The sequence below is a fragment of the Macrosteles quadrilineatus genome, unplaced genomic scaffold (assembly GCF_028750875.1).
Source record: "Macrosteles quadrilineatus isolate MER2022 unplaced genomic scaffold, UCM_ALF_1.0 Scaffold_6__1_contigs__length_79288215, whole genome shotgun sequence".
Taxonomy (NCBI): domain Eukaryota; kingdom Metazoa; phylum Arthropoda; class Insecta; order Hemiptera; family Cicadellidae; genus Macrosteles; species Macrosteles quadrilineatus.
In genome coordinates this window covers 55201658-55227701 of record NW_026542599.1, presented here as the reverse complement: position 1 = coordinate 55227701, position 26044 = coordinate 55201658, and the positions used below count along the sequence as shown (strand labels likewise).

The 26044-nt window shown below is 32.9% G+C and overlaps 1 protein-coding gene across 2 annotated transcripts in view; it reads right to left on the bottom strand.

The window, feature by feature from the left end:
- The window catches only part of LOC128996248 (membralin), a 98244-nt gene that overhangs the window by 34953 nt on the left and 37247 nt on the right, over positions 1 to 26044 (bottom strand). For both annotated transcript variants that reach the window (XM_054421427.1, XM_054421428.1), the window contains exons 10-12: positions 21963 to 22020; positions 20985 to 21068; positions 14460 to 14592 (exon numbers count right to left, since the gene is read on the bottom strand). In XM_054421427.1, coding sequence (XP_054277402.1) covers positions 14460 to 14592; positions 20985 to 21068; positions 21963 to 22020 — 275 coding nt within the window. The remainder of the gene's footprint in view (positions 1 to 14459; positions 14593 to 20984; positions 21069 to 21962; positions 22021 to 26044) is intronic.

The following is a 26044-nucleotide window of genomic DNA, read 5'->3' as shown; positions in this document are numbered from 1 at the left end:
AGATAAAAACTACTTGTTCTTAAAGATAGTACATGGGGCATTACATTGCAGTCTTTTTAATATAATTATAACCACCAATTTTGGACATTGCTAACTTTCAAATCCACGGCATCATCTTTCATTAGTAGAAAAAACCCCCAACATACATCGGCAAAAAACTATTATTTAATAAACTGTCTCAAGAATTAAAGAACAAAATACAGTCCAAGCATTTCAAAAGCAGCCTTGCTAATTAATCGTTTAAGAAAAACCTATTACAGTATAGATGAGTTCTTAAATGATCAGGTTGTGTAAGAATAAATTTGTTTTAACTAAATTTTTTAACTGATACAATTACCACTTTTATTTTATAGTTTTAGTTTATTTTAGTCTTTTATAACTCCTTAGTCTTAAGGTATTTCTATTTTGACAATGTCACCTGTTTTATAGCATTGCTTTATTATGTACACCTTATGTGACAATAAAGATTTATTTATTTATTTAATGTTTATTGCAAAATATATGTCCTATTGTTAATCTGAAAATCATCCTGTTGTGCATTTCAGGTCCAATAAGGCTTGAGTGTGCATATGCATATAGTTTATACAATTTTAAAGGGTGTGCTTTCTTCATTGGTTAATACAGGAGAGGAGTAGTAGCTAAACAAATTTTATTATTGATCTTTTTTATTATTTTTTATTGTAATATTTTAATTTTTTATCACAGGCATTACAGTTAAGAAAACGTGTTTTGTAAGTGCATCACATTTTTGACACTCTGGGTCCAAGGACGTTACAAATATTGCTTGTTACTTTTTCGGTAATATTAACCTACTTTAGTATAATAAGCTGGAAATTAGAAAATACCTAAACACACTTGAGCTTTACCATGTTTGGACACAAACCTTCAAATTATCTCTTAATCCAATAAGGATGACCAATCCAAGGGAATATTTTTAATCCACGCAAAAACCATAGATGAAGATTTCATTAATTTATTCCTTTATTTAATAATCTATGTTTATTTATTCTATGCAACTTAACTTCTTCTGATAGATAATTTAAACCGCTAACAATTACCAATTTTAAAATCCTTATTTCATTTTAGAATTAATCATTTCACTTCTCTTGTCAAAACATCAAACGTTCTACTATGCTAAAACAACGTACGATGAAATATAAAAGATTCTTTATCGAGAGGTGGATGGAGGAGCGACCAAAGTGATTCAAGACTCAATTTGCTCTTAAGACGTAAAGTCGGCCACTTTATGAGTTTGGCCGGGCGAGTCAACACATTGCTCATAATTAGGGATCGGACAGCTGAACATTTCCTGTTTTGCTCGTTTACACGAGCGACTGAAGAAACGTGTTTGCTTAGAAACTCGACCAAGACTCTAAAGTTTGTTTGGAATCGATTCGAATGAAGTTATAGTGTGGTTTTTATTTATTAAGTTACCAAGACTAGAAGAAGAATTGAAATAGGCTTATTGTATACAATAACCAAGACTATTAGCAAACTGATACAATGAACTTGTAGTCCCATACTTTTTTCATTTCCAAGATTCAAGAACTTTTGGAATCAATTCAAATGAACTTGTAATATAACTATTGTAGTGTAGGTGTAATACTTTTATTTTTTTAACAAGATTAAAGGTTTAAAGCCTTTGTGATCAATTTATTGATCTTTTAGTTAGGCCTATTATGATTCAACTAGTGTACCTGTTGCTCGAATTTGAGCAATGCTAAGTATTACAGGCGTTATTTTAAAACGAATAACAGTCATAATTTCTGATGACTTTAAAAGAGTTTTTGAAACTTCTGATTTTTTACTTGAAATGTCTGGATTGTGTTGGTCAATTCAGTCAAAAAACATTGTATAAGTTTGTGCGAGTAACTGGCAACATAACCTAGAAGTAAGCAATCCATTTGCGTTTTTTCTCAATTGAAGTAGAGCAAGTAATACAAAGGTTTACATTAAAAACATAAGGTCCGCCAAGATTTGGTATAATCTTACTACTTGAACTTATAATAGCCAAGGCATTATTATAGTTTCTACTAAATGTTTTGAAATATCTCGATCTGTCAGTGAAGAAGTAAACATTTCTTGCATGTATTCATTTGATATGACATTAGGCAAGTTTACTTATAAGCATCTAGACTGCCAGTGCAAGTCCGAGGAACGGACTCAGATCAGGATCGTGGATCAGATCAGTGGATCACCCCCCACCACCGCTCAGTGCCGATGGCGTGACGTCAACCATTACTGCAACGATACGGAACTGAGTCATGAGCCTTTGTGGTGAAGTGGATAGCGTGTCGGGCTGATAATCTGAAGGTGCCGGGTTCGAATCCCACCGGGAGCACTAACTTTTTGTCAACAATTTTTTTCATATCAGCAAGTTTGGTTGGTTTGGTTAGGTTATGACAGTTTAATTTTATAATTAAAAGATTGTAAAATTGAATTTGAGACATTTATAATTTTATTTTTAGAACAGAGCTATTTTTCGATTAGTAAACCTTGATTCGAGTTTATCATTATCAGCAAGTTTGGTTAGTTTGGTTAGGTTATGATAGTTTAATTATATTTAATTCAAATTTAATCTACAAATTATACGTTTTGACAGCGACAGTGATACAGATAACAATTTTCCACGAACAGTTAGATACTGATCTGATCCACGATCCTGATCTGAGTCCGTTCCTCGGACTTGCACTGGCAGTCTAGACGTTAGTAGTTTACTTTACTACCGTGACAACACTATGTTCTTTCATATATTTTTTTCACTTCCAAAGTAAGTTTCATAGCAGAACTGGCAAACAGTATTCATCTCAAAAAGTGAATGTCTTTTTGTTAGACCAGGCATCTCTTTTTCTAATCTCCTCATTCGCATAAGATATCTTATTATTAATTGTCTCCTTTTCCCGTTTTCAATATTTCTTCTTTGAACTCGAGGCATTTTCTGTTCTTCTAACAAAACTGATTTACTGTTTAACCTGGGGCATATTTCATAATAAACTACAAACTAATATTATTAGTAAATCAATAATATCAATAATAGTAATCAGCTGATCGCCCAATGCAAATCTTATGGAAATTACAAATTACAAGCTACAACTTGTAACTTGTAGTTTATTATGAAACAGGCCCCTGGTCTTTACTAGGTGCACGCTCATTCTTCCCGTGTGTGGACGAAACGAAGGTAGCCTAGTTAATAAGGCTGAGCTGGTTAGTTAAGGCGACCAGACTCCACCGTGGTAAAAGGGTCTCTCACCCTTAAGGGTAGGCATTTTTAAATTCTAAAACCTTATTGCAAAACTACATATTGAGACGAATATTTTGAAACCTTAAACATTGAAATTGGTCCAAAGGAGGAGTTGTGTTGACAAAAAATGGCTTTACGTATTATATATATAGAAGATAGAAGAGTTAAGATCAAACAATGAATTAAACTCAGAGTTATAGCAAAATATTTTCACAATGTTGCAATTAAAAGTGATGGAACAGCATAATCAGTTTTATCTCATAGATTACTTGACAACCTGATATGCATGCAATCATTGAGGCAGTTTAATGAGATACAGTGAGCAACAATTCCTCCATTTTTTAACAAAGTTTGTATAGTTTGCAATACACATTTTTTAGCGAATTTCCCTATAGGGAAGTAGCTATTACCGTAGGTGGCATGGTAAGACCTAGACCCGGGACCGATTTACTTTTTCATTTTGATGTCCCCAGAGGCCAAAAACACCATTCGTTCAAATTTTATATATGTATATATATATATATATATATATAGACTTATATATATATATATATATATATATATATATATATAGACTTATATATATATATATATATATACGTCCGTGAACGCGATAACTTGAGTAATTTTTGTCCGATTTTGATGAAATTTGGTTTAAAGGTGTAAAGCGGGATAAACTTGAATGAGTTCGTGAACCAGCATGATCGGACCATGGGAACGGGGCTTTACGGGGGGTTTTATGGGGTAAAAATTGGTTTTTCTCACTTTTGACCCTCAAAACACAAAATTTTCCAATTTCTCTTTAGACCATTTTAAAGAGCTTAAAAAAACAATTAATTTAGTATATAAAAGTATTTTTGTTCGGTTAATAGTAACGGAGAAAATTAAAAAATTGTAAATTTAAAATTCCCATGTTATTCTTATGGAGAATATTGTAAAATGTTGTAGTTTGCTTGTTTATGGATATATTTTGTATTTTGATCAAATTTATTTATTTTGTACTAAGCTATCAATATTTTACAAAAAAACACACTTTATTAGTTTCCTTGTAGCAGCAAACCTAGGTACTCGTTAAACCTAATGTTATTAAAATATACTTAATTGAAAATCAATTAAGACAAATGGAAATTCGCTTAGTCGGCAGGTTTGCTGCGGCAGGGGTATTTTGTTTATTAATTTTATAATATGGGCAATTCATCATGAAAATTTGCCTAAGGTATCAGTATGTGGATCAATTTATTTAAATTTTGATGGATCAATTTGCAGCTTCCCCTCACTATGAATCTACCAATTATTGTATTAATCTCACAGTGTTGAATTAATGTTACAGTACAAATCACAAGCGCAGGCATATAATATTTAGAGGGGCAAATACTGTCTCATTGGTACATATGGTAGACATTAATATTAAAATATATACCATAATTTTACGACCTTTGGCTTCAATGCCAAGCTGCCACGAGAAATGTTTCTTCACTTTGTACTGTGTTGGAATTGAATTATCTTTCGTGATATAAAGTTTGATCATGTAGGTAAGAAATCGAAACATACATATATATTCTTATGTGAAGTATTTTTACAAAAGTACCCATATATTGTTCCCTTTCGTAGATTAAGTTCTGTATTGAAACTAGCTTTCTTCATAAATAAAATTCCCATTTGACTCTTTTAAGATTCGATTTACCATAAAAGATTTACCACATTAAAAGACTGGGACGGGTGGCGTCGTCCTGTAGTCCAGCTACTAGGAGGTCACGAATTGTGGATATTTATAGGCATGCACTGTCGATGCGATACTCCCTGGTGTGGATTAACGTCTGCACGGGTGAGTACTACGACTATCCGCAGTACTGTCCTGATAATTAGACCAATTCATATATACCAAAGGCAAAATGTGGTTCAGATTCCACTATAAACTGTAGGTCCCTTAGTCGCCATTAGCTGTATGGGCTGTTAATTAACAGCTGTGTCTAAGGAATATGTTGGCCTTAGTCCCTAACAAGACTAAAAGATCACGCCACTCATCCTACACTCATCTCCATTCATACTTGGCTTAAAATACCTACTTTGTATGGTCGCCATTTCAAAGAAAAGTATTAAAAAAGGATTAAGTATGAAATTACCACATGTCAAAATCAATGTTTCTTTGCATCAAACATATATGAGTCAAAAAGTCTGTAACCAAATAGTTTTTATAGAAAAACTAGCTGACCCGGCGAACTTCGTATCGCCTAAGTTATAGGTTTCCCCTAAGACAGACCGATGGAAAGAAAGTACCGTTACGTTTAATTTTCAAGATGATCTCGTTCGCATCGCTCAATCACGTCCTGGTTGAAGTTCGTTCGCTACGCTCACTCACCTTTGGGTTGGAGCTCGTTCGCTACGCTCACTCACCTTTAGGTGAACAGAACCAACTTGTTTAATTGAAACAGCTGTTAAGATTCATTAATTCCATTTCTCATAAGGTTAACATGGGAAACTCCAGAGCCACTGGGGCGGAGCCCTTTTAAGAATTTCGAAACGGGAAATAGTTTACGTCCGATTCGCATACCTACAGAATTTACACACCAAATTTCATAACGATCGGTGAAGTCGTTCCGGAGGAGTTTGCAGACAAACACTGTGACACGAGAATTTTATATATTAGATATCTCTATTGTATAGTTGCAAGAGACCATATCTGATATCCAAACACCATTTCAAGCAGATCTGAATGTTATAAGGTACCTAGATAAAAAAATAAACTAAGATAAAATAACACAAAAGAAGTTTTTAAATTTGTTCCTTTTACAACACACCCTACAACATACCAATTGAAAATAACAACTCAGCATTGCATTGATTAACTGTGAAATCCTACAGTGAAAGCAATTTGTGCACTTCAAGGAAGTCCCTCTACTTGTTTAATTAGCTTTCAAGAATGTTTTCACAACAAAAATATCACTTTTCTGCAAAAAAATTTTCAACGCTTCATCCTTATTCATGTTACCAAATTTGACTCCTTTGAGGGAAAACTCATTATTTTCTATGACGTGTTTCTGATATGTTTCTCTTTATGTACTACAATTTGTTAGAGAAAAACACAATTCTTAGTTCAGGAATTAACATCACGTGCGTTTCAAGATTATACAGTTTGTGTCAGGTACTCAAGGAATAAGAATGGACAATTTTAATTTAAGTTTACCCATAAAGAAGGCTGATAAAGAAATTATATAAGAAGGCTGGTAGATCAACTTTTGTTATAGATTTGGATTGTGTTGTGTGTAGTGTTTGTGTTGTGACAAGGGGGTTGCATTATAGATATACATGGGAGGGGGATAGTGATAAGGATAGTAAACTATCTTTGTAGTATTCATTTTATTGAACAAAGTATTAAGAATTTTTCACATAAAACTTAATTAAGAATTTTAAATTCAACCGTAGAGAATGTGTGGCTACATGGGTATTTTTTTTTTCAATTCAATTATTTAAGATGGGGACGCCACTATGTGCGTATTTTAACCCAAATATGAGTGAAGGATGAGTGTAGGATGAGTGGCGCGATTTTGTAGTCTTGTTAGTGACTAAGGCCGACATGTTTCTTAGACACAGCTGTTAATTAATAGCCCATACAGCTAATGGCAACTAAGGGACCTACAGTTTATTGTGGAATCCGAACCAAATTTTTTCCTCGTAATTAACAAATTGGTCTAATTATTAGGATAGTACTGCGGATAGTCACTAGTGCTTAACTCACTAGTGCTTAACTCACTAGTGCGGACGTTAATCCACACCAGGTAGCATCGCATCCACAGTGCATCCCTGTAATTATCCACAATTTATAAAATAAATATAAAACATAACAAAGCAATAACAATTATGCTCCAAACTTGTGGAATACCAAAGAAAAATATCAAGAAAAGGTAGCTTTAAACAATAACAGAAGAACCGTGGCACCACTAAAATCAAGAACACATTGAAGTCAAAAATAAAAATAGAAAATTGGATAGCGATATGGAAAGGTTTTGGTGAAAAGCCCTGAAGATAGGAAACACAAATGTGGTATTTGGAGGAGCCCTGATCAAAACTGAATAGTGGGAAAACCAAGAATCTTTTGGAAAAAGACACTGATTGGAGAAAAGCAAAGCCTGGGAAGAGAGAAGCTACCAACAGAGTTAGAAGGAGGGAAGTATTTGAGACCCTGTGCTACAGACCTCCTATACTGTTGTTTGTAGATAGTCTAGGATACTACAGTAATATTGTTCTAACTTAATTCATATCCACAGTTTGAACATGAAGTCCTTGAAAGCCACAAATACTTTGGAACATACAGTAAATTTATCACAGTCATTGTTGAAATTGAATGTGCAAATTTGACGAGTCTGCCTGACGATTTAGGAAATCTGTGTATTCTAACCTAATAATAAAGCTTTATGCTTCAAAATGTTCACAAATTTTCAAGGACTAATGTTTGAACTGACGAGGTGGATAGTTTTAGGAACCTAGATTATCTTAAAACCATTAATATTTTCTGTAACGAATAACTTAATTCTATGTTCCACTTGTTCTTTACAACAATGATTTTGCAATATTTTACTAGCTTTACCAGTGTTTTTATCAAATATATTCTTAAATCATAAAACAAAACTTGTCCAATCAAAAACTGTTTCAGGAACTTTTCAACATGCAAACTAACTAAGGTTCCGTATTCTTTACAATTTGATTTACATTCCTAATGCAAATAACGAATCTTGCACTTATTGGAAACTTGAAACAAAAGGGTTGCCAACCGAGCAACATGTCCGACCGACGCGTGGTTTGAATTGTCAAATACCTCCAGGCTGTCCAACTCCCCCACTAGTTTTGTTCTTTCATGTTTCAATCTCAATGTTTCTTGCCGATCAAACAAGTGTAAAAGAGTTTTTGTAAACGGAAAAGGTTTTACAGATGTTTCTATAGGTAAGACTATAGTTATTGTTTATGTAGAGTTAAGCTAGGTGTATATGTTATTATGAATTTGAACAGATGGTGTTTTTGGCTTCTGGCGACCTCAAAACTAAAAAGTAAATTGGTTCCGGGTCTAGGTCTTACCATGAGACTCACTGTAAAATTTACCCTTAAAAAAGAAATATTTTATTATTCAGTCAATAAAGAGCAATTTTGAACTGTCAAAACAATAAAGGTGACGCTTGCAAAATACCCTGAATCAAAAATTACGTTTTGATTGTTGCAAACAAAACTCTAATTAATTGTTCTTACCAAATATATTTTCAAAGATTAAAAAAAAAACTGTATAAAGATAAAATTATAATAACGATTGATGTTTCAGAGGATAACTCCTTGATAAGAATTATTTTATTATTTTACAAGTTAGTGCTACCTCTTATTACCCAGCTCAAACCAAATATCCAACACTACTCGGTATATTTACGCTACTGTAATTAGTGTCCTATTTTAAACGAGGAGCGAGCCGGGGGACAAGGGACTTTGATCCCTGAGGTCTAAGGTTCAAATCCCGCCAGTCAAGAATTGATTTTATTTAAGTGATAATGTCGCAACCCTATTGGCGTAGCCTGATGTGATGTGAAAATAGTTCCAGACTAGAGCCTTGAGTCCTGGGATGTGAAGGTAGGGCACAAAAAAACGGTCATATAAATAGTCACAGTTAAGTTAAAACACATTGAGCTCAAAGATGTTCTTACTTTATCCTGTTCAAGAACTTTTTTATTTTATCTGTGTGGAATTACAGGAGCAACAAAACCTGTTCCTAAAATATTTTAATATTTAGACTTTTATCGATATAAAACACAATATTCTATTTAAAGTTGTTATTTTCAGAGTTCAATTTCATCTTCTCACAGGTAGCAGCACTGATTTGATTATCGACGGCAGAAGGTCTAAGAGCCTCACAATTCTCTGACCACGGCTCAGTGTTTATTGCAGCCACCTAATGGTATTAAACACCAAGCGGAGAAACTTTACACATTAGTTTCCTCGCAGCCTGATTTTGCCAACGCCTCTTTTATCACATTGAAAAAAAAAACGATAACCGTTGGAAACTGCAGTGATTTTTTTAGTATTTAAGATTAAGGTTGTAGTTGTATTGATGGCTGTGAAAGATATTTGAGGCGATCGAGCAAAATGTTGGAGCTGGTTGTATAGGCCACTTATTTACACAATAATTTGTGAAATCATCACTTTTCATCTGCCTGCAATGATTTTGATAGCTAAACATGAACATGGCTTAATAATTGGGATAATTTAAAGTCAAAATTACTTTATGAATCAACAACAGGTCTACTGTTGTTCAAAAAGTGTTTCTGTTGTTCTTATAGATATTTCACAATTAATTGTTTCGTTTCAATCATCTGTAAAGTTGAGAAAGTTAAAATATTCATATGTTCAACATTAAAACCCAGGAATCAACGTAACTGCCAAAACATAAAGTTAAAGAGTTTACAAAGAACAAAGGGAAAATAAGTCAGTATAGTATATATTGTATTTCAGTGTTTCGCTTTTACAAAATGTAGCCTACTTATTTACCAGACACAGATACCATGTTATTGGGCTAATAATTTGTTATGCTATCTAACAAAAGAGTGGCATAAACTGGTGTAGATAAAAATAAAAGAAATGAAAAGTAAATTACCTAACAAAATTGCTTAAGCCTACTACTAAGCCAGGAATAAAAACAAACTTTAGCATTAGTACTATTTTATAGGTTGGTAAATAATTTATTACATGTTGGTTTTAAGCAAAACCAAAGTGCTCCTATTCCAAATTAATTACCAACCATGGTTTCTTCCTTCATTAGATAGATTTCTTAATTTTTTTTTATGTTTGTTTTTTGAGGGTTAACTTGATACAAGATTAATTTAAATCAGAATTCATTGTCCTACTTCTGGATATTGCTTTATATTAATTAAATTATTATTTTTACCTTACAATATCCGTTTGGTGTTGGTAGATAAACAACTACATGTTTCGTGGCGACTGCCACATCCTCAGGTTATCCTCTTCTCAGATTCGTCATCAATTTAAAAACATAAAACACTGAACACACGTAGAAAACACATTACATTTATTTCTGTACAGTCACGGTGCGTGCACGCGTTTGGTCGGGCCGGCGGCGACTCAAAATCTTCAGACCCCTCAAAATCTTCTTGCCGACCAAACGCGTGCACGCACCGTGACTGTACAGAAATAAATGTAATGTGTTTTCTACGTGTGTTCAGTGTTTTATGTTTTTAAATTGATGACGAATCTGAGAAGAGGATAACCTGAGGATGTGGCAGTCGCCACGAAACATGTAGTTGTTTATCTACCAACACCAAACGGATATTGTAAGGTAAAAATAATAATTTAATTAATTTAAAACCAAATAGACCAAATCAATCAATAAGTAATAATAATAATAACCTTAACATTTTTTTTACTACTCTCCAGTAATCAACGGAGAAAATAAAAATAAAATACCACCTACCAAAATACAACGCTGTACAAACCGATCAGTTTTCCATTACCAAAACACAAGTCGACTTTCGATAAAACCTAAATTTCATTTACATATCAGACCATTTATGCTGTAAACATATTTCGGGTGAAATTGGACCGGCTGAACGACGCAACGACGCAGAGATTGTTTGATGCTGATTGAAGCCTGTTGTGACGTCAGGTAACAATTCCACCGCGTCAAAACGCTAGTTGCACCACACGCTTACAAAATTTAACTTATTTGGTAATTAATTTCTAACCTGATTGCTCTCTGAATATTACACATTAAAAACTGTCAATCATGAGCCGGAATTGTTGAAATAATATTGAATACTACAGTTCATAAGCCAACAGAGCGGATCTGATAATTGCAATGTGTGCTATTACAAAGTTAGATTTCATTGATTTTTTCCCATGGACACAATACTTTTATGATATTTATTTTTATTATTTGGAATATTTCTTTCTAAAATGGAAAACATATGCAATTAATTGTCACAACAAAAAAGGTGACACATTATAACGAACAAAGGGATAAGAAGTAAAATTTATATAGTAAAAACCTAATTTAGGCCTTGAATAAAAAATTTAATTTACAAATAAATAACATCACAAAATAAAATCAAACTTCAAACTCATACTTTATTGGTATATTTCAATCTTTGCATAAATGATTTGAAATAAATTTTCAAATAGGCTTTTTTTTACAGTGGTTTTGAACTTTATAAAATAATTAGTTTTATGGGGGAATGGTAACATGAATGAATAGCAAATAGAGTTGATAGTTATTGGCTGAACTACCCAAAAACAAATTTATTGTCGTGTTTCCCTCCCTCAAATAAACGTATATCAAGGGTGATTTTAGAACCACCACAGCTTCACTTATTTGTCAAACAATACAAAAACAATTTTTAAATGAAAACACTTGTGGTATGTTTTGAGTGGCTACAGCTTGTATACACATTTCTCTCAATTAGCAAAGCCCAGGAAATGTTTTAGGGGATATTTTTGAAACATTGTCTTAAAGACATATTATAACTCTTTATGATTTAAATATATATTTTTTGTGCAAAAAATTTGTTTAACTGTCTTACATCATAAAATCTTATATTTTTCTATTTTGAACTAGAATAAAGTTAATATTATGTGACTTTAAGTTGTATTATAAAAAATAAAACAAATTAATCATTTTAACTGAGTTCCTCGAAGATCCAGTTTGTAACTAAATAACAATATGTTTAAGGTTGATTGGAAAAAAATAAATATGAAATCCATGTTCCTAGTACCTAGACTATAGCCTACTTATAAAAGACAAAACAGATTTTATCATACCTGTTTATCAAGTCTTCTTTACTAGTTCCGGAGTACCGAGCCTTGCTCAATTAATTGGGTGTATTGGTTGATTGGGGTTAATCTTTAAAACAATATCCTAAACGAACTCATTTTATAATTTACAAAAAACATTTTTATTACAAAGCATAGACCCCCATAGATTGCCGAAATAAGAAACGACTCTGTAATGTTGTACTATGTAAAAGTATGCAATTTAAAACAAAAATTAGGTACACTTTTGTGATGTTGACTATGTTTAAGTGCTACTCACACAGAATGTTTCTCTCCTCTATTCATTAAAACCCGTTTCGACTGTTACGCTCACCGATGACAGCAGATAAAAGTATGATATACAAACAAAATCATATTAGTTTCAAATGCTCGAGACAAAGATTTTTCGCTTTTGCGCTACTACTTTTAAAGAAATTGAAATTCGGTCTCTTTTTTATTGGGCTTTAGCATACGGTAGGTAATAGTTTTATGCCAATTAAAACCCCCAGATGTAATTAATTTACTTGGAATATTGTTATAATGATAATGGTCAAATCTATTTCTGCACCTTTACAAAAAAATTTGAGTGTGATTTATTTAAAAAAAAAAAATTGAGTTCAACTAACCTACCTGAGTAAATTAGAGTTCAACATCTAATAGATATAATGAAAATTAACATAACATAACACTAATAATTCATCCTGAAATGGTATTTTTCAGAGAGTAGATACACGAGAAATATCAATTAAAATTCAAAACTGGAGTAATATTCAGTGTCCCCAACTGAGGCCACTTCATAAAAAGTTCTAGACACTGGCATTTTAATACATACGTGTAAAAAAGTTTTCTGTATTACTGTATTCATAATAACACATTTGGGAAAATTTTACCAAAATGAATTATCAAATGTCAATATATCCGATAAACATTCTGAAAACACCAATCAAAATCTTTAACCTTTAAACAAGATTGGAGTAAAGTAAAAAGTAAATTCAAAACCTTTATCTTGGCAGACTACTCCAGTCTCCAACTCAAGTTTCCACCTGTCTGCACATTGCTACGCTAGCTGCTCTCCTGCTCTCCACCTTACAATTACACTTATCACAGCCATAGCTGTCAACAGGTACTGTCCACAATCTCCAGGCATTAAACAGCAACGACAGTCGGGCTGTCTTCCTTGCACTTTACTTTTAACATTCTCGGAACTGGTGATTTTAAATTTAATATGGGTGTGTGTTAAAACCCATTGAACCGAGGTACGAGTTAGTCTTGTGGTAGAGCAGAGGATTTTGTTCCCAAGGTCCCGAGTTCAAATCTCACCAATCACAAAATCATAATGCCACAACATCTAGGTCTAAAGTAATGCGAACACGATCCTGAGCTTTTAACATAAAAAAATATTTAAAAACATTTATCATTGGACATTACTTCCTTGCACGTCTAAGTTCATACCCTACCCATGAACGTTTTGAGAAGTAAACAGTGTGTTCTAACTTGACAAGTATTTGTGTGATATTTTGGGTTATAAACTAGTTATTTTTTGTGGATTTTTCTGTAATTATTCTGTTTTTTTAGCAAATTTCCCTATAAGGAAGTATAACCGTAAGTGGCACGGTTGGACCTATTAAACCAGACCGATTTACTTTTTCACTTTCATGTCCATGGGCCAAAAACACTATTTGTTGAAAAGTAAATTTCTTTGACCTTCAAACATTAAATTTAGGAACTTTTTTTAAACAATTTTCAATTTCGCCAATAAAAACAAATAATGAATACATTGAAGTGTGGTTGTGTGCTTGACTGTTACAGAAATACTTTCAAAGAACTGTAAATTTGAAATTCCTATATTTTTCTTATGAAGAAAAAATAAACTGTAGTAATTTGCTTGTTTATGAATACTTTTGCTGTGTAGTGGCAAACCTCAGTACTCATTAAATCTAATGAAAAATAGATATGGAACTAATCTGACATTTTTATAAAATATTTGAAGTTTGGTTGGTCTTTTCTCTAATATAGCCTGGAGCTCAAAGAGTTTAATATAATTACAAGAGTAAACAATTGGCAATGGTACTTGAGCTTAAGATTCAGATGTTAAATTATCAGCTTTGTAAAAATGTACAACGAACATTAGAATTTTGGTTGAAAAATGAAACATGTTGAGTTTAGGCGACAACAACATTTCCTGGAACTTTCCCAGGACTGAACCAGCAACTTTCTATGTATTGGGTGGGTACTGTAACCACTCAGTAGTACTTATTTTGAGTTTAATATTTTGTACACTATTTATTTGTCACATTGTGACCCTTCTCCAAATCAATCCTTGCTCTAATAACCCTGGGAAAATGTACATTTAGTATACATTTCAGTAGAGCTGCTGTAAAACAAATTTGAAAACCTGATTTAATTGAAAAGTTGGACTTACCTGAGCCAATACCGCTTAGTGATGGAAGTGTGACAACAAATAGCATCGTACTGATCAGCTATCCACACAATTAGAATGATGTAGAAGGCAGTTGTGGTGTCATTGAAAAACTCGGACATTATGGCTTCCATGCCTGCAACATATTGAAACTTTGTTAAAAATTATGAAAGTTAGTAGAAAATATTCCATTAAGTAATGGGTGAGTAATGGTGTCAGGGCGTGGTTGGATTAGGTACAAGATGATTATTGAACTATGGGATGGATTTAACAGATTGGGGATTAACATTGACACTGTTATTTTAGCCTAAGACATATCTGTAACTGCTTTGAAGATGTGAAGATGGTTAACAACACAGACCAACTTGTCAGTACACCCTGAATACCACAAAATTAATATTTATATGTGACCGAGCAAGCCTTATTTCTAGATATTTGTTCTCTTAGGAGGACATAACAAGATTGATAAAGTTAAGACTTAATTGAACTAGGCCTAATAAGAATTTATAAGTTACAACACACACATACATAACACCATACATATTTCAAAAAAGAAAATATTTCTTAGTTGACTTTACATGCTTGAAACAATCAATTTAGAGAGGATTATATAACTGTAAAAAAACTTACTACGCATTATTAGGCAACAATAAGTGTTAAAAAATAACAAGTATTTTTAATTGTTTTACAAAATATTTATTTTTTCGTCCACATTGATGTTGCCTTCAAAATAGTCCCCATTAGATTACACAATTATGCCATGGAGCTTCTCCAATCCCCCAAACAGTTCTCAAACTCAATCTTTGAGATAGATTTCAGTTTTTTTTTTCAGCTATTTGCTTTTAATGTCATCTACGGTTGAGAAAACACAGCCCTATAAGGTTTCTTTAAATTAGGAATAAGAAAAAGCCAAACGGAGCCATGTCTGGCAAATATTGAGGCTAGCGCATCATTACAGCATTGTTTTTGGTCAAAAATTCACAAACAACTGAAACAGGTGAAGTGATGAAGTCATGATGCAAAAGCCATGAACATCCCACAAAGCCAGGTTTTTTTTCCTACTGCTTCACATACACTGCATTGAGCTTGTGGTAGTTATTGACAATTTGACCTGGTGGCAGGAAATCATGATGCACTATGCCATTAAAATCTAAGAACAAAGTGAGCATAACCTTCACGTTCAATAGCACTTGTAGAGCCTTTTTCGGTCTTGGAAAGACCGAATGCATTCACTTGGAAGATTTAACCTTACTTTCAACAACTCATTTTTTACTTAGTTTAAAATGGGTAGCCTACGGATCAAATTCAACCCCTGTTAGGTTTGAAATATACATAGACCTGGTTTGGATCTTGTTGGTTTTATATATAGATAAATAAAGTTTGAGCCAAGTTAGGTTTCAAATATATTTTAAGCTTAAGCCGAGTTACTTAGATTTTAAATAAATTAAAACAAGTTTCAACCATGATAGAATTGAAATACATATAGATCAATCTTCTGAGGATGCCATAGCACAGAATCGGTGAAACGTCTGGTTTCGTAAATAGAATATTTACCGATTTACTCAGCTGATTAGCTCACACTGGGGGACCATGAAATTAGTGATATATTGATCAAAACTAATTAGGTTTCAGTTATAAATAGATTAATCTGGAACCAAATTAGGTTTCATTAACATGTAGATCAGAAACAGAATTATCTTTCAAACAATAAGTTCTCTTTCATATCCATCATCCTATACACACAACTCCTGAACTCCCCTCTCATTGAGACCTGTCTTCATGAAGAAAACAAGACTTTAAGTACAAAGCGTTTAAGTTGGCTGATTAGACGAACACGCGAAGGCGAGTTAATTAAGCTATCAAATACGACGCAAGGTAAACAAGTGATTATAACAGTTTTCCGATATGTTCGTTGATAGGCAATAGAGATCTGCGCCACCGTTTGATTACTTAACAAACACGCTGTATTAATATTATCTTATTCAGTTGATGGGATTTGCTGGTTTGTGACCGTCTGATTACGACTGTTGCTTGGTGATTGTCGGCGATATTGAGTTTAACCGCGGGTAATATGATAGTTGTGCTGATTGGAAATGATTGTTTGAAAATAGCAAGTAAATATTTGTCAACTGTAAAGTATGGTTGAGGTTCTGTGTATGCAAAGTGTGACGATTAATCAGGTTTTTTTTAACTTTTCAATCTTGTTCTATAAAAGTTTTTATTTATATACAACTTTACCTATATTGTCCATCTGTAATCTATCTATCTATCTATCTATACTATTATAAAGAAGAGGTGGTGTCTGTGTGTGTGTGTGTTTGTTTGAGATAATCTCAAAAACTACTGAACCGACTGGGCTCAAATTGCACACAATTGAAGCTACAGCTCCAAGGATACATATAGAACTATTCCCGCCTCGATATAGTCCTAGGGCTCTGCCCCGTGGGCTTTCAAAAATTTGAGGTGAGAGATTCAAAAGTAAATATTATTTATATACAACTTTACCTATATTGTTCATCTGTAATATGTTATATCTGTCTCAATTGACAGCAGATTTAAACTAAATTTAATTTACACGGAAGAATTTTTGTTTTTTTACCACACCACCGATATAGTTTTTAATTTTGTATAAAATTAAGCTTAAGAAAAAGATACAAAGAAAATGTTTTGAACAAAATAAACATGATATTAGCTTCATGTTTCAACCAAACTATTTTATGTAATACTTTACAATTAAATTTATGTCACACAATATAGGCTAGGTAAATTAATAGCAAAATAATGTTCAGATTTACCAAAGAATATGCATCGTGTATTTTTGAGTATTAATATTACTATAATGCCATTGCAGAAATTTCAGGACTGCATGATATTGTCTGAATCACAATGGGCGATAAGGATGTATTCGCATCGGTGGGATATATTTGAAATGTTGCCACAATCACAGACGATATTCAAGTTGTTGCCGGGATCAAGGATGATAGTCATGATGACGTTGATTTCATATTATTGACAAAAAAAATTTGTTGTAGACTAATAACACCGAATTTACGATAGCTGTATAATGTTTCCTGTTTTATTTTCCTGTATAAATTACTCTTGTATAAATAAAATATAGATCAATTTAATTTCTATTGATTGATAAAATATGTTTTCAACAACATATTAAATCAATGGTTTAGTACCTTGGCAAATATAAATTTGTTTTTAAACAATAAAAATAGATCCTGTTTTAATGTTAACATCTTAAAAACGTTATATTAAGAATTTATTTTAATGCTTAAGACATTAACCAGTCTAATACTCTATCAATTCATAAAGAATGTACTTCATGAAGTATTTAATCTATTGACGAGCGTGATAGAATTGTCCAGAAACACAGTTTCTCTGCAGATTGCATTTGACCTCAGAAACGGTCCGTGATGGCACGTCTTACCCAAGCACATCTGATAGGGACCAAATTACTGAATTAAGTCAATATCCCTCCGGCCAACCCGATATTGGATTGAAACTCAATGCGAGAATGTGAAACGATTAACTCCCGTCAGACAGTGAATTTTGCTTCAAGGAATCTATTACCGCAAGTCCTAACATGCACCACTAGATTTTAATTACATAATAGTTACTTTAAAGCAATAAGAATCTTGGTGTAATGTGTAATGTCATCAATTATTTCTTTGCCAGCAGGGATATGCCTTTTGTATTGAATTATTGTATTATTTTAATAAGGGAAGATTTTCAATATAGAGAAAGTTCTAACATTATAATGGATTTTAATTGAAAGTATAAATACTTGTAAGCAAAAATAATCAAAGTATAATCTGTGCTAGTTGAATGACTTCATAGTTTTTCATCAACAGAAATTGCCTTTTTATTGAATTATTTTATTGTTTTAAAAGGGTGTTTCCAAATAAGAGAACATTGTAGCACTAAAACAAATTTGGATTACATAATAGATACTCAGAAGCAAATATAATCTAAGTACAGTTGGTATGGACTTCAATTGGTTTTACTAACACAAGTTGCTTCTTTATTGAATTATTGTATTGTTTTGATGCAGGGATATTCTGACAAATAATCTATCCAAGTTGGATGGATTACAAGATGTTTTTTGTTTGCCCTTGAAGTTAAGCAATCCGAAACGATTTTGGTGTCCTACTACTAACACAAGATCACTTGAAGGAGCAAGGTAATTTAAAACTGTTCTAGTTTAATACAGATAACTTTGCCATATTAAGACTACATAGGTATTCAAAAGTACTCAAAAGTAGGTTCAAAAGTACTCTGAATTTCAATTATAAAACATTTAGTAAGATTTGGATGGAGTATTTTTATGAAAGTTATAGTTTTTACAGCCATTTAAATGTAGAATAATATTTGTGTCTTTCGCTTCTTACTAAAACAAAAAGTTACTGTGGTCCTAAGCTAACGATTAACTTTGTATGATTAAAGGCTTTCAGTTTATTTCAGGGAAATCCACTAAAATTCACTTCAGTTTTAATTTAAAGCTCCCTTGTTGAAATTAAAAAGTTGTAAACAATCAAAACATAACTGTAACAATTCTAGTTTATCCATAATTTGTTTTTTAATTGTCTCTACATATACAGACTTTTAACATTGAACTTCAAATCCCAAGCACTTTTTTCTGAATAATAAAACATTAATATATATATATATATATATATATATAGCTAATAAAACAACATTTTTCCCCTGTGATTGTAAACTTTGTTCTAGTTTAACCCTGTTACATTTGCATTTGCACGTCAAGTATGTATTACTGGGCAGCAGAAGGCTATTGTCTCTCGCTCTTTTGTTCCGTAAAACCTTCCCGGTCATTGTCAACTTTTCATTTTTCCCCATATTTCATGTAAAGTCCTCTAAGTCTGTTTTTGTTTCTTGCTTTATAACCCGTCCGCCGCTTTTATTCCCCGGCTATTAAACCTTCCACTCTCCCGTTTAACTTTAAACAGTGTTATTTCATCGAGAAAATACATTGTGAGTACTTTTTAAAGTTAACAGTTTGTGAACTGTTCTTTTAGTTTTTAACGTGTTTTATTTTGTTAACATTTCTTGCTGAAATAGTAATTGAAATACTCTTTTTTGAAAATTTAAATTTCCGATATAGGGAAGACACTATTACTGTAGGTGGTACAGTAATAAATTAACTTTTTCATTTTGATATCGCCAGAGGCCCAAAACTCTATTCCTTCAAATTTTAGCAAATTTCCCCCAAAGGAAAGCAGCCATTAAAGTCTTTGTAAGACGTAGACAAGGAACTGATTTACTTTTTAATTTTTATGTCCCCTAAGGCCAAAAACACAATTTGTTCAAAAATGTTTAAACATAGTTAAGTAGGCCTATTTCAATCTGTGTGTGCATGTCCTTAAACACAGTAACTAAAGTAATTCTGGTCTGATTGATAATAATGGCTTTTTGATCAAATTTGGAATGAATGTGTAGGACACGATGAACTTATACGCCTTTGGGAACAAGCTGGATCGGTTAATGGGAACAATTATGTGGGGGTTTTAAAGGTTTTTGGAAAATTGTTTTATTTTATTTTTACTCTTTAAACATTAAATGTTCATTTTCATTACAGCCATTGAGTAGGGCCAAAATGTAGGGATATAGAAAAAATTCCAGAAAAACTGTACATTGTATATTTTTTAACTGTTGTAGTTTGCTTGTTTAGTGCTATTTTGATCAAATTTGGCAAATTTATTTATTTCACTTACACTTTAGGCCTACTATTCACATTTTACCCTTATAGGGCTGAATACTGGCTGGGTAAAGTAATCACCTAACAATTTAAAAGGTATCCTGATTCCTGAGGAAAGTCAGTAGCTTTTTGATGGTTATGGTTCAAAACCGGACCCAGCTGTTCCTGATCATTGGGCTTCAAATAAATGATCCTGACTGATGAACCAGCTGATCTTGTTCGGTACCAAAGCTACACAGATCATCTCATAACATTCTACACTCATCCTTTGCTCATATTTTGTGTTAAAATACGCACCCAGGTGGCGTCCCCATCTCAAATAATTGATATTGATGCTCTTGAATGAATTTGCAAACCAGCAAGATTGCCATAGGAATGGGATGTAAAGAGTTTTGAAATTTTTTTTTTAACTGATCTTTTACCCTTAAAAACAAAAATACTTAGGTTTCATTGTAGTTATTGTGTGTAGAGCTAAAAAATCAATATGTATATTGAAGTATTGGGCTTTCAAGAAGTTTATATTGATTTTGAGATGATGCGACACAAAAAGGTTTTTCTCTTGTTGAGAGATGCGTTGCTGTTTTGAGAATGTCATACCTACTTTACGTGCAGCTGCGGTCTTAGAATAGCTAAACTAAAAGAACTGTGAGAAGCAAAATAAATTTTAAAAGTGGCCTTGACTATCTAGCATTTCAGAATCGTCTGGCTAAACAACAAAACTACAAGTAGCACACGACTTACCAACCAGAAGTTTACCAAAAATACTCCAAATAACAAATAAAAATACACAAGTAGTGCCAACTTACCAACAAGAGCGAGAATCACTGTGAGGAGAGGCGCGGCCGGGAATGTGATAGTTACGTTGAACTCCAGCATTTGTAGTAGATCAACTGAAACACAAAACCATCTTGACTGAAACACAAGTTCTTCACACTTCACCTTTACTTGTAATGCAATCACAATAGTACGTTTTACATTTATCTTTCTAACAGAAGATCAGTACTATCTAATATTTTGTTCCTGAGGTACAGAAGAATCTCTCTCAATCATTGGCGAGCTAGAGAGCTGTGTATAGAATGGAGATGCAGAAAACTAATAAAGCTCTCTCGTCTTTATGAAATATTATAAAGTGGTCAAGGATGTAAGAGATTAGACTGTTAAAAAGTCTATATTTTTACTTGTAGCTTACTATGCCATTGGCATTGGCATTCTTTAACTTGTTTGTAAGGTGATGGTCCAAACCCTGGTTTTGTTACTATCCAACATCAATTGATAGCCCAATGCAATGATATATAGCATCTGGGTTCAAAAACAATATCGCTTGGAATATTTTTATTGGAATACATTGTACAATTGGGAAGACAAACTAACTTAAATATATACATTTAAAAAAGATTTTTACTTCATAGAAATGTTTACATGTCTCTTTTTAATAAGATGCAGTTTAGTCCCAACTCAAGGTAATCTGAAAATGTTTGCGGTTTGCCAAAAATTGGGCTTTTATAATTTCTAACGAAGTTTCAGTGATAAAAAACCGTAAATAAAGGCGGTCAACATAACACAGCTCTTAAAAGTTCACAAAAGTTAGTTTAAAACAACAAGTCATGATTATTATAAGTCAAAAAGATTTTGGTGAATAACCTTCAACAGTAAAATCCACAACCCAAAAATCTGAACAAAAATACATCTCCATTCCAATACATTTAAGTTGTAAGCCTAACTAAACAATTTTCAGAATAAGCTTAGATTACTTTGCAATTTCCCTGCATAAAACTAATACTCACCTATAAAAACGAATATCTGATGATGAGAGTATCGTAGCAGCATAGAAATCGACACAGTCTGAAACAAATTTATCTGTATTGTTAAATCCATACATCAAAAAGCCAATTATCAAACATCAATCAGAAATTATGGTTTTGAGAACTGTTGTCATTAAGTCCCAGCCCTAGTTATTTCTCTATTTTTCTACAATACTAAGATCATAATTTGGTACAACCATAGACAAAAATAATTAAATATAGACTGTCAGCCGTGCTGCGGTTACCATGGTTACCAAAGGTTCTGGCGCACACCACTGGTAGCGCCGTGTAGTTACGTAGCTAGTACGCCGTAACTACATGGCGCTCCCAGCGGTGTGCGCCAGTACCTATGGTAACCGCAGCACAGCTGATGGTCTATATTTAATTCTTTTTGTTTATGGTACAACCATACTTCTTTAATGGTTCATCCTAATGAATTAGCTGACAGACTACAATTTTAAATGTTTAGAGTAGGTTTCTGTCTGGTATGTGTAGAGATTGTTTTCTTCTTGTTTATTGTTATTTCACCAAAATGACTTACATGACAGGATAAAATAAATATCAAGGAACGTGGCTGGTCACAGTGTGTATTATACGCTACCCAGTACCCCTGTATGGCCAATCACCGGAGAGTAGGTAGGCAAGATTTAATTTAGAATTATTATTCTTCAACACCAAGCTAACAGCTAAGACAGTGTTTGCTGAGATAACCTATCATTTGGTGTTTTCCCTCAGATGGTAGGATGCTGCACAAATTACTCCAATGCATGGTATTAACAAATTATAGTTTTATTCTTCAAAATAATGAAGATCCTTTATAATCTTCCTTATAAATGATACCTAATATTACTATATCAGTAATTAAATGGCAACAGTCTTACTTGGTAAATTTCCTACGATTTGACTGGCTTAAATAGGCTGTGATTCCCAGTTCCTACGGACTATGACTGTTTCAAGTACAGTAGGCCTAATGCTTGAACTCGTATTTTCACGAGTTTGTACAATTTTTAAGGGAATCAGCCAACTAAGAAAGATTTGAAGAAACAGCTCATTACAAGAATGACTTTAGTTAATTAACAGCTGTTCTCCAGTTCTGCCAACAAGGTGAAGTGTAATAACAGTCAAACTAGTTAGCCATTGATCATGATATTATATGTACATTATATTATGTGAATTAAAATAATTTAAATTTAATTAACATTTCCCTTACATCAGTATAAAATATCCCTCTACCTCTTTTTAAATTTGAATTATTTTAAAATCCAACTAAAATCTCTTTATACAAATCAAAGAAATAAACATACTAATCTTCACAACAAAATTTTCACTTATATCTACACAATTCAAATTCAAAATGAAAAAAGACAATATATATTTCCCATCTATGAACTTTTCTAATACTATGCGGTGTTCTTTGTGATGAGTATTTAGTACCAAAATTCACCGCGAGATAGCTATACAGAACAGACACATTATTATTATCCAACATAGTCCCAACAGAGGCTACTAGATGGCAGCATCAAACAAGATAATCAATTCCTTCAATATGCGTGCTACAGTGCTACCAACATTCAAAGCAATACCTTTATTGATAATCAATAATCATCTTTTTAAATAATTCAAAATGTTCATGTTTCTTATCCTAACAAACTATTTACAGATACATTTAAATCATATACCCTGACAATTCAAGAAGTTGTATAACATTAAGATCATAGAACTCATTTTTCATTTGTTTTATCAACATTCAAAATCTCAAACAAAAAACTCTGTGTTGGCCAACCTGGAAAATAGCATCAAGTGATTTGTTTTAAAAAGAAATCGCCATTTCAGTTTTGAATAGCTTACTAGTGTGTTGTGGTTTGTGTGTCGTGTGATGTTTTACTTTAAATTTATAGTTTTGTGTTATTTGCGTGTGAAAGTGTCTAGTGTAGTTAAAGTGTGCCTTAAATCTAAAAGTATCATTCAGATCATACAAACATACAAACCATTCGTGTCACAAACATTCACGGATTTATACAAACATATACTCCACGCATTCATACTATGGTGCAATAACTTATTAGCGAACTCCATAAAATTTTCATTTCAAATCACTAGGCCTAACTTAACAATATTAAAATAACAAAAATTTCTGTCCCTACGATCTTAATTAATTATACATCAATCTTAATAATAACATAACTTTTCCTTTTCAACTAAAGTTGCATCCCTGGCATCATTCCATTCATGTATTTACAAGTTGAAACTTTGGTTTCAAGATAAGACCCGTGACCTGAATTATGACCTGAAATAACAAACAAACTAGGCCTACACTCATGGGTTGCATTGAACTAAACATTTACTTAACCTTTCTTACGTAACTTCTTGGCCTCATTGCTTAAGTAATGTGTACGAATAAGTACATGAGACTTTAACTTAAATGGATGTTTTGCTCTCTTAGGCGATAATCTCCACCAATGTCTGTCGAATTTCACACAGTTTCTTGAATTTCTCATGCTTTGGTTCAGGCTTTGCTTCATTTCTTCCATCGTTAGGTCGCTGCATATCAGACTCTTACTGTCCCACAGGTTGGTTAGCGCACAGCTGGGCTCATGGTCAAACATCAATTTGAAGTTGGATGTTTTGGTCGATGCATTGATGGCAGTTAGGCTGACTTGTAAATCGAGTTCTTTTTCCTTTTGATCTGGTACATCTTCTTCCTTTAACGTCACAGGAACATAGGTTTCTACGATTGATTCAAGTAGGCCTACCTTATTCATTGTGAATCCAACAGTTTTACACTCCACGATTTTTGTGCTCAAGGGCCGTTTTGTGTGATTGGGCCAGATGCCATACAAATGTTGATCAGTGATGTTAGCTTCATTTTTGCTTATTATTGCATTTCGTAAAAATGAAAGCAAGGGGGTCAATTCGAGTCCATTGCATTCTGTGATCTCACTGAGATAACCTTCAACAGGGTTAGGTAACTTGTATATAGGCATGGTGTGTATTTGCGTGTGATTAGGATTTGTAGGCATATTTAACATATTATTTTGCATGTTAGGGTTTTCATTTAGGTTAGTTTCAGTAGGCTCTATAGGTTTAATTGTAGTTTCTTGATTCGTCCCTTCCGGTGTAGAAGTATGATTTAGGTTAGGCCTATTTGGTTTTGTCGGGCTAGTTAACTGTTCAACTAAGTTTTCTTCCTCGACGATTGACTTATTTAAATCCTCTTCATATTGGTTCAATTCAGGTAAAGATACTTGGTTTTTGATTTCATCAAATTTGCTTTGCAGTTCTTGTAAATTGACCTTCAATTTGTCCAACTTACCGAAGCAGTTTGGACCTAACATATATGCGCTTATATTACTTATTCTAAGGTGCAGATGAGTACATAGAGCTGACATTCTTGCTATGTACAGGTTGCTCGGTTGGGTATCACACTGTTCTATAAGTAGCTGAAATCGATCTACCTTAATTTCTACGGTTTGAAATTCAGTACTTAAAGCTAATTTCCCAATAAGATTGTTCACATCTGGTTGAACCTGTAAAATAGATCTGAGCTGTTTCCTGAGTGCTTCTACGTTGTCAAAGGTAGAATCTTCTCCTCTACTTAAAATTTCATACTTAAGTTCATCTTTACTTAAATAATTTAAATTGAATTTTTCCATTGTCGGGAATTACTAGACCTATTCATACACAGAATAATTTTGGCAGTTTATATGAATCACTTGCTGAAACAATCTAATTTTATGGCAGAAGTTATGTCACTTCTTAAAATTTTCTTGTAGGCTAGCAAAGTTATCTTGAGGTTAGCAAAGTTCACCACAATGTCTAGGTTTTAAATAAGCGCAAGGGTTGAAATTAATAATAAAATAGCAGAGTCGCGCACTTCTATACGCTACCCAGTACCCCTGTATGGCCAATCACCGGAGAGTAGGTAGGCAAGATTTAATTTAGAATTATTATTCTTCAACACCAAGCTAACAGCTAAGACAGTGTTTGCTGAGATAACCTATCATTTGGTGTTTTCCCTCAGATGGTAGGATGCTGCACAAATTACTCCAATGCATGGTATTAAC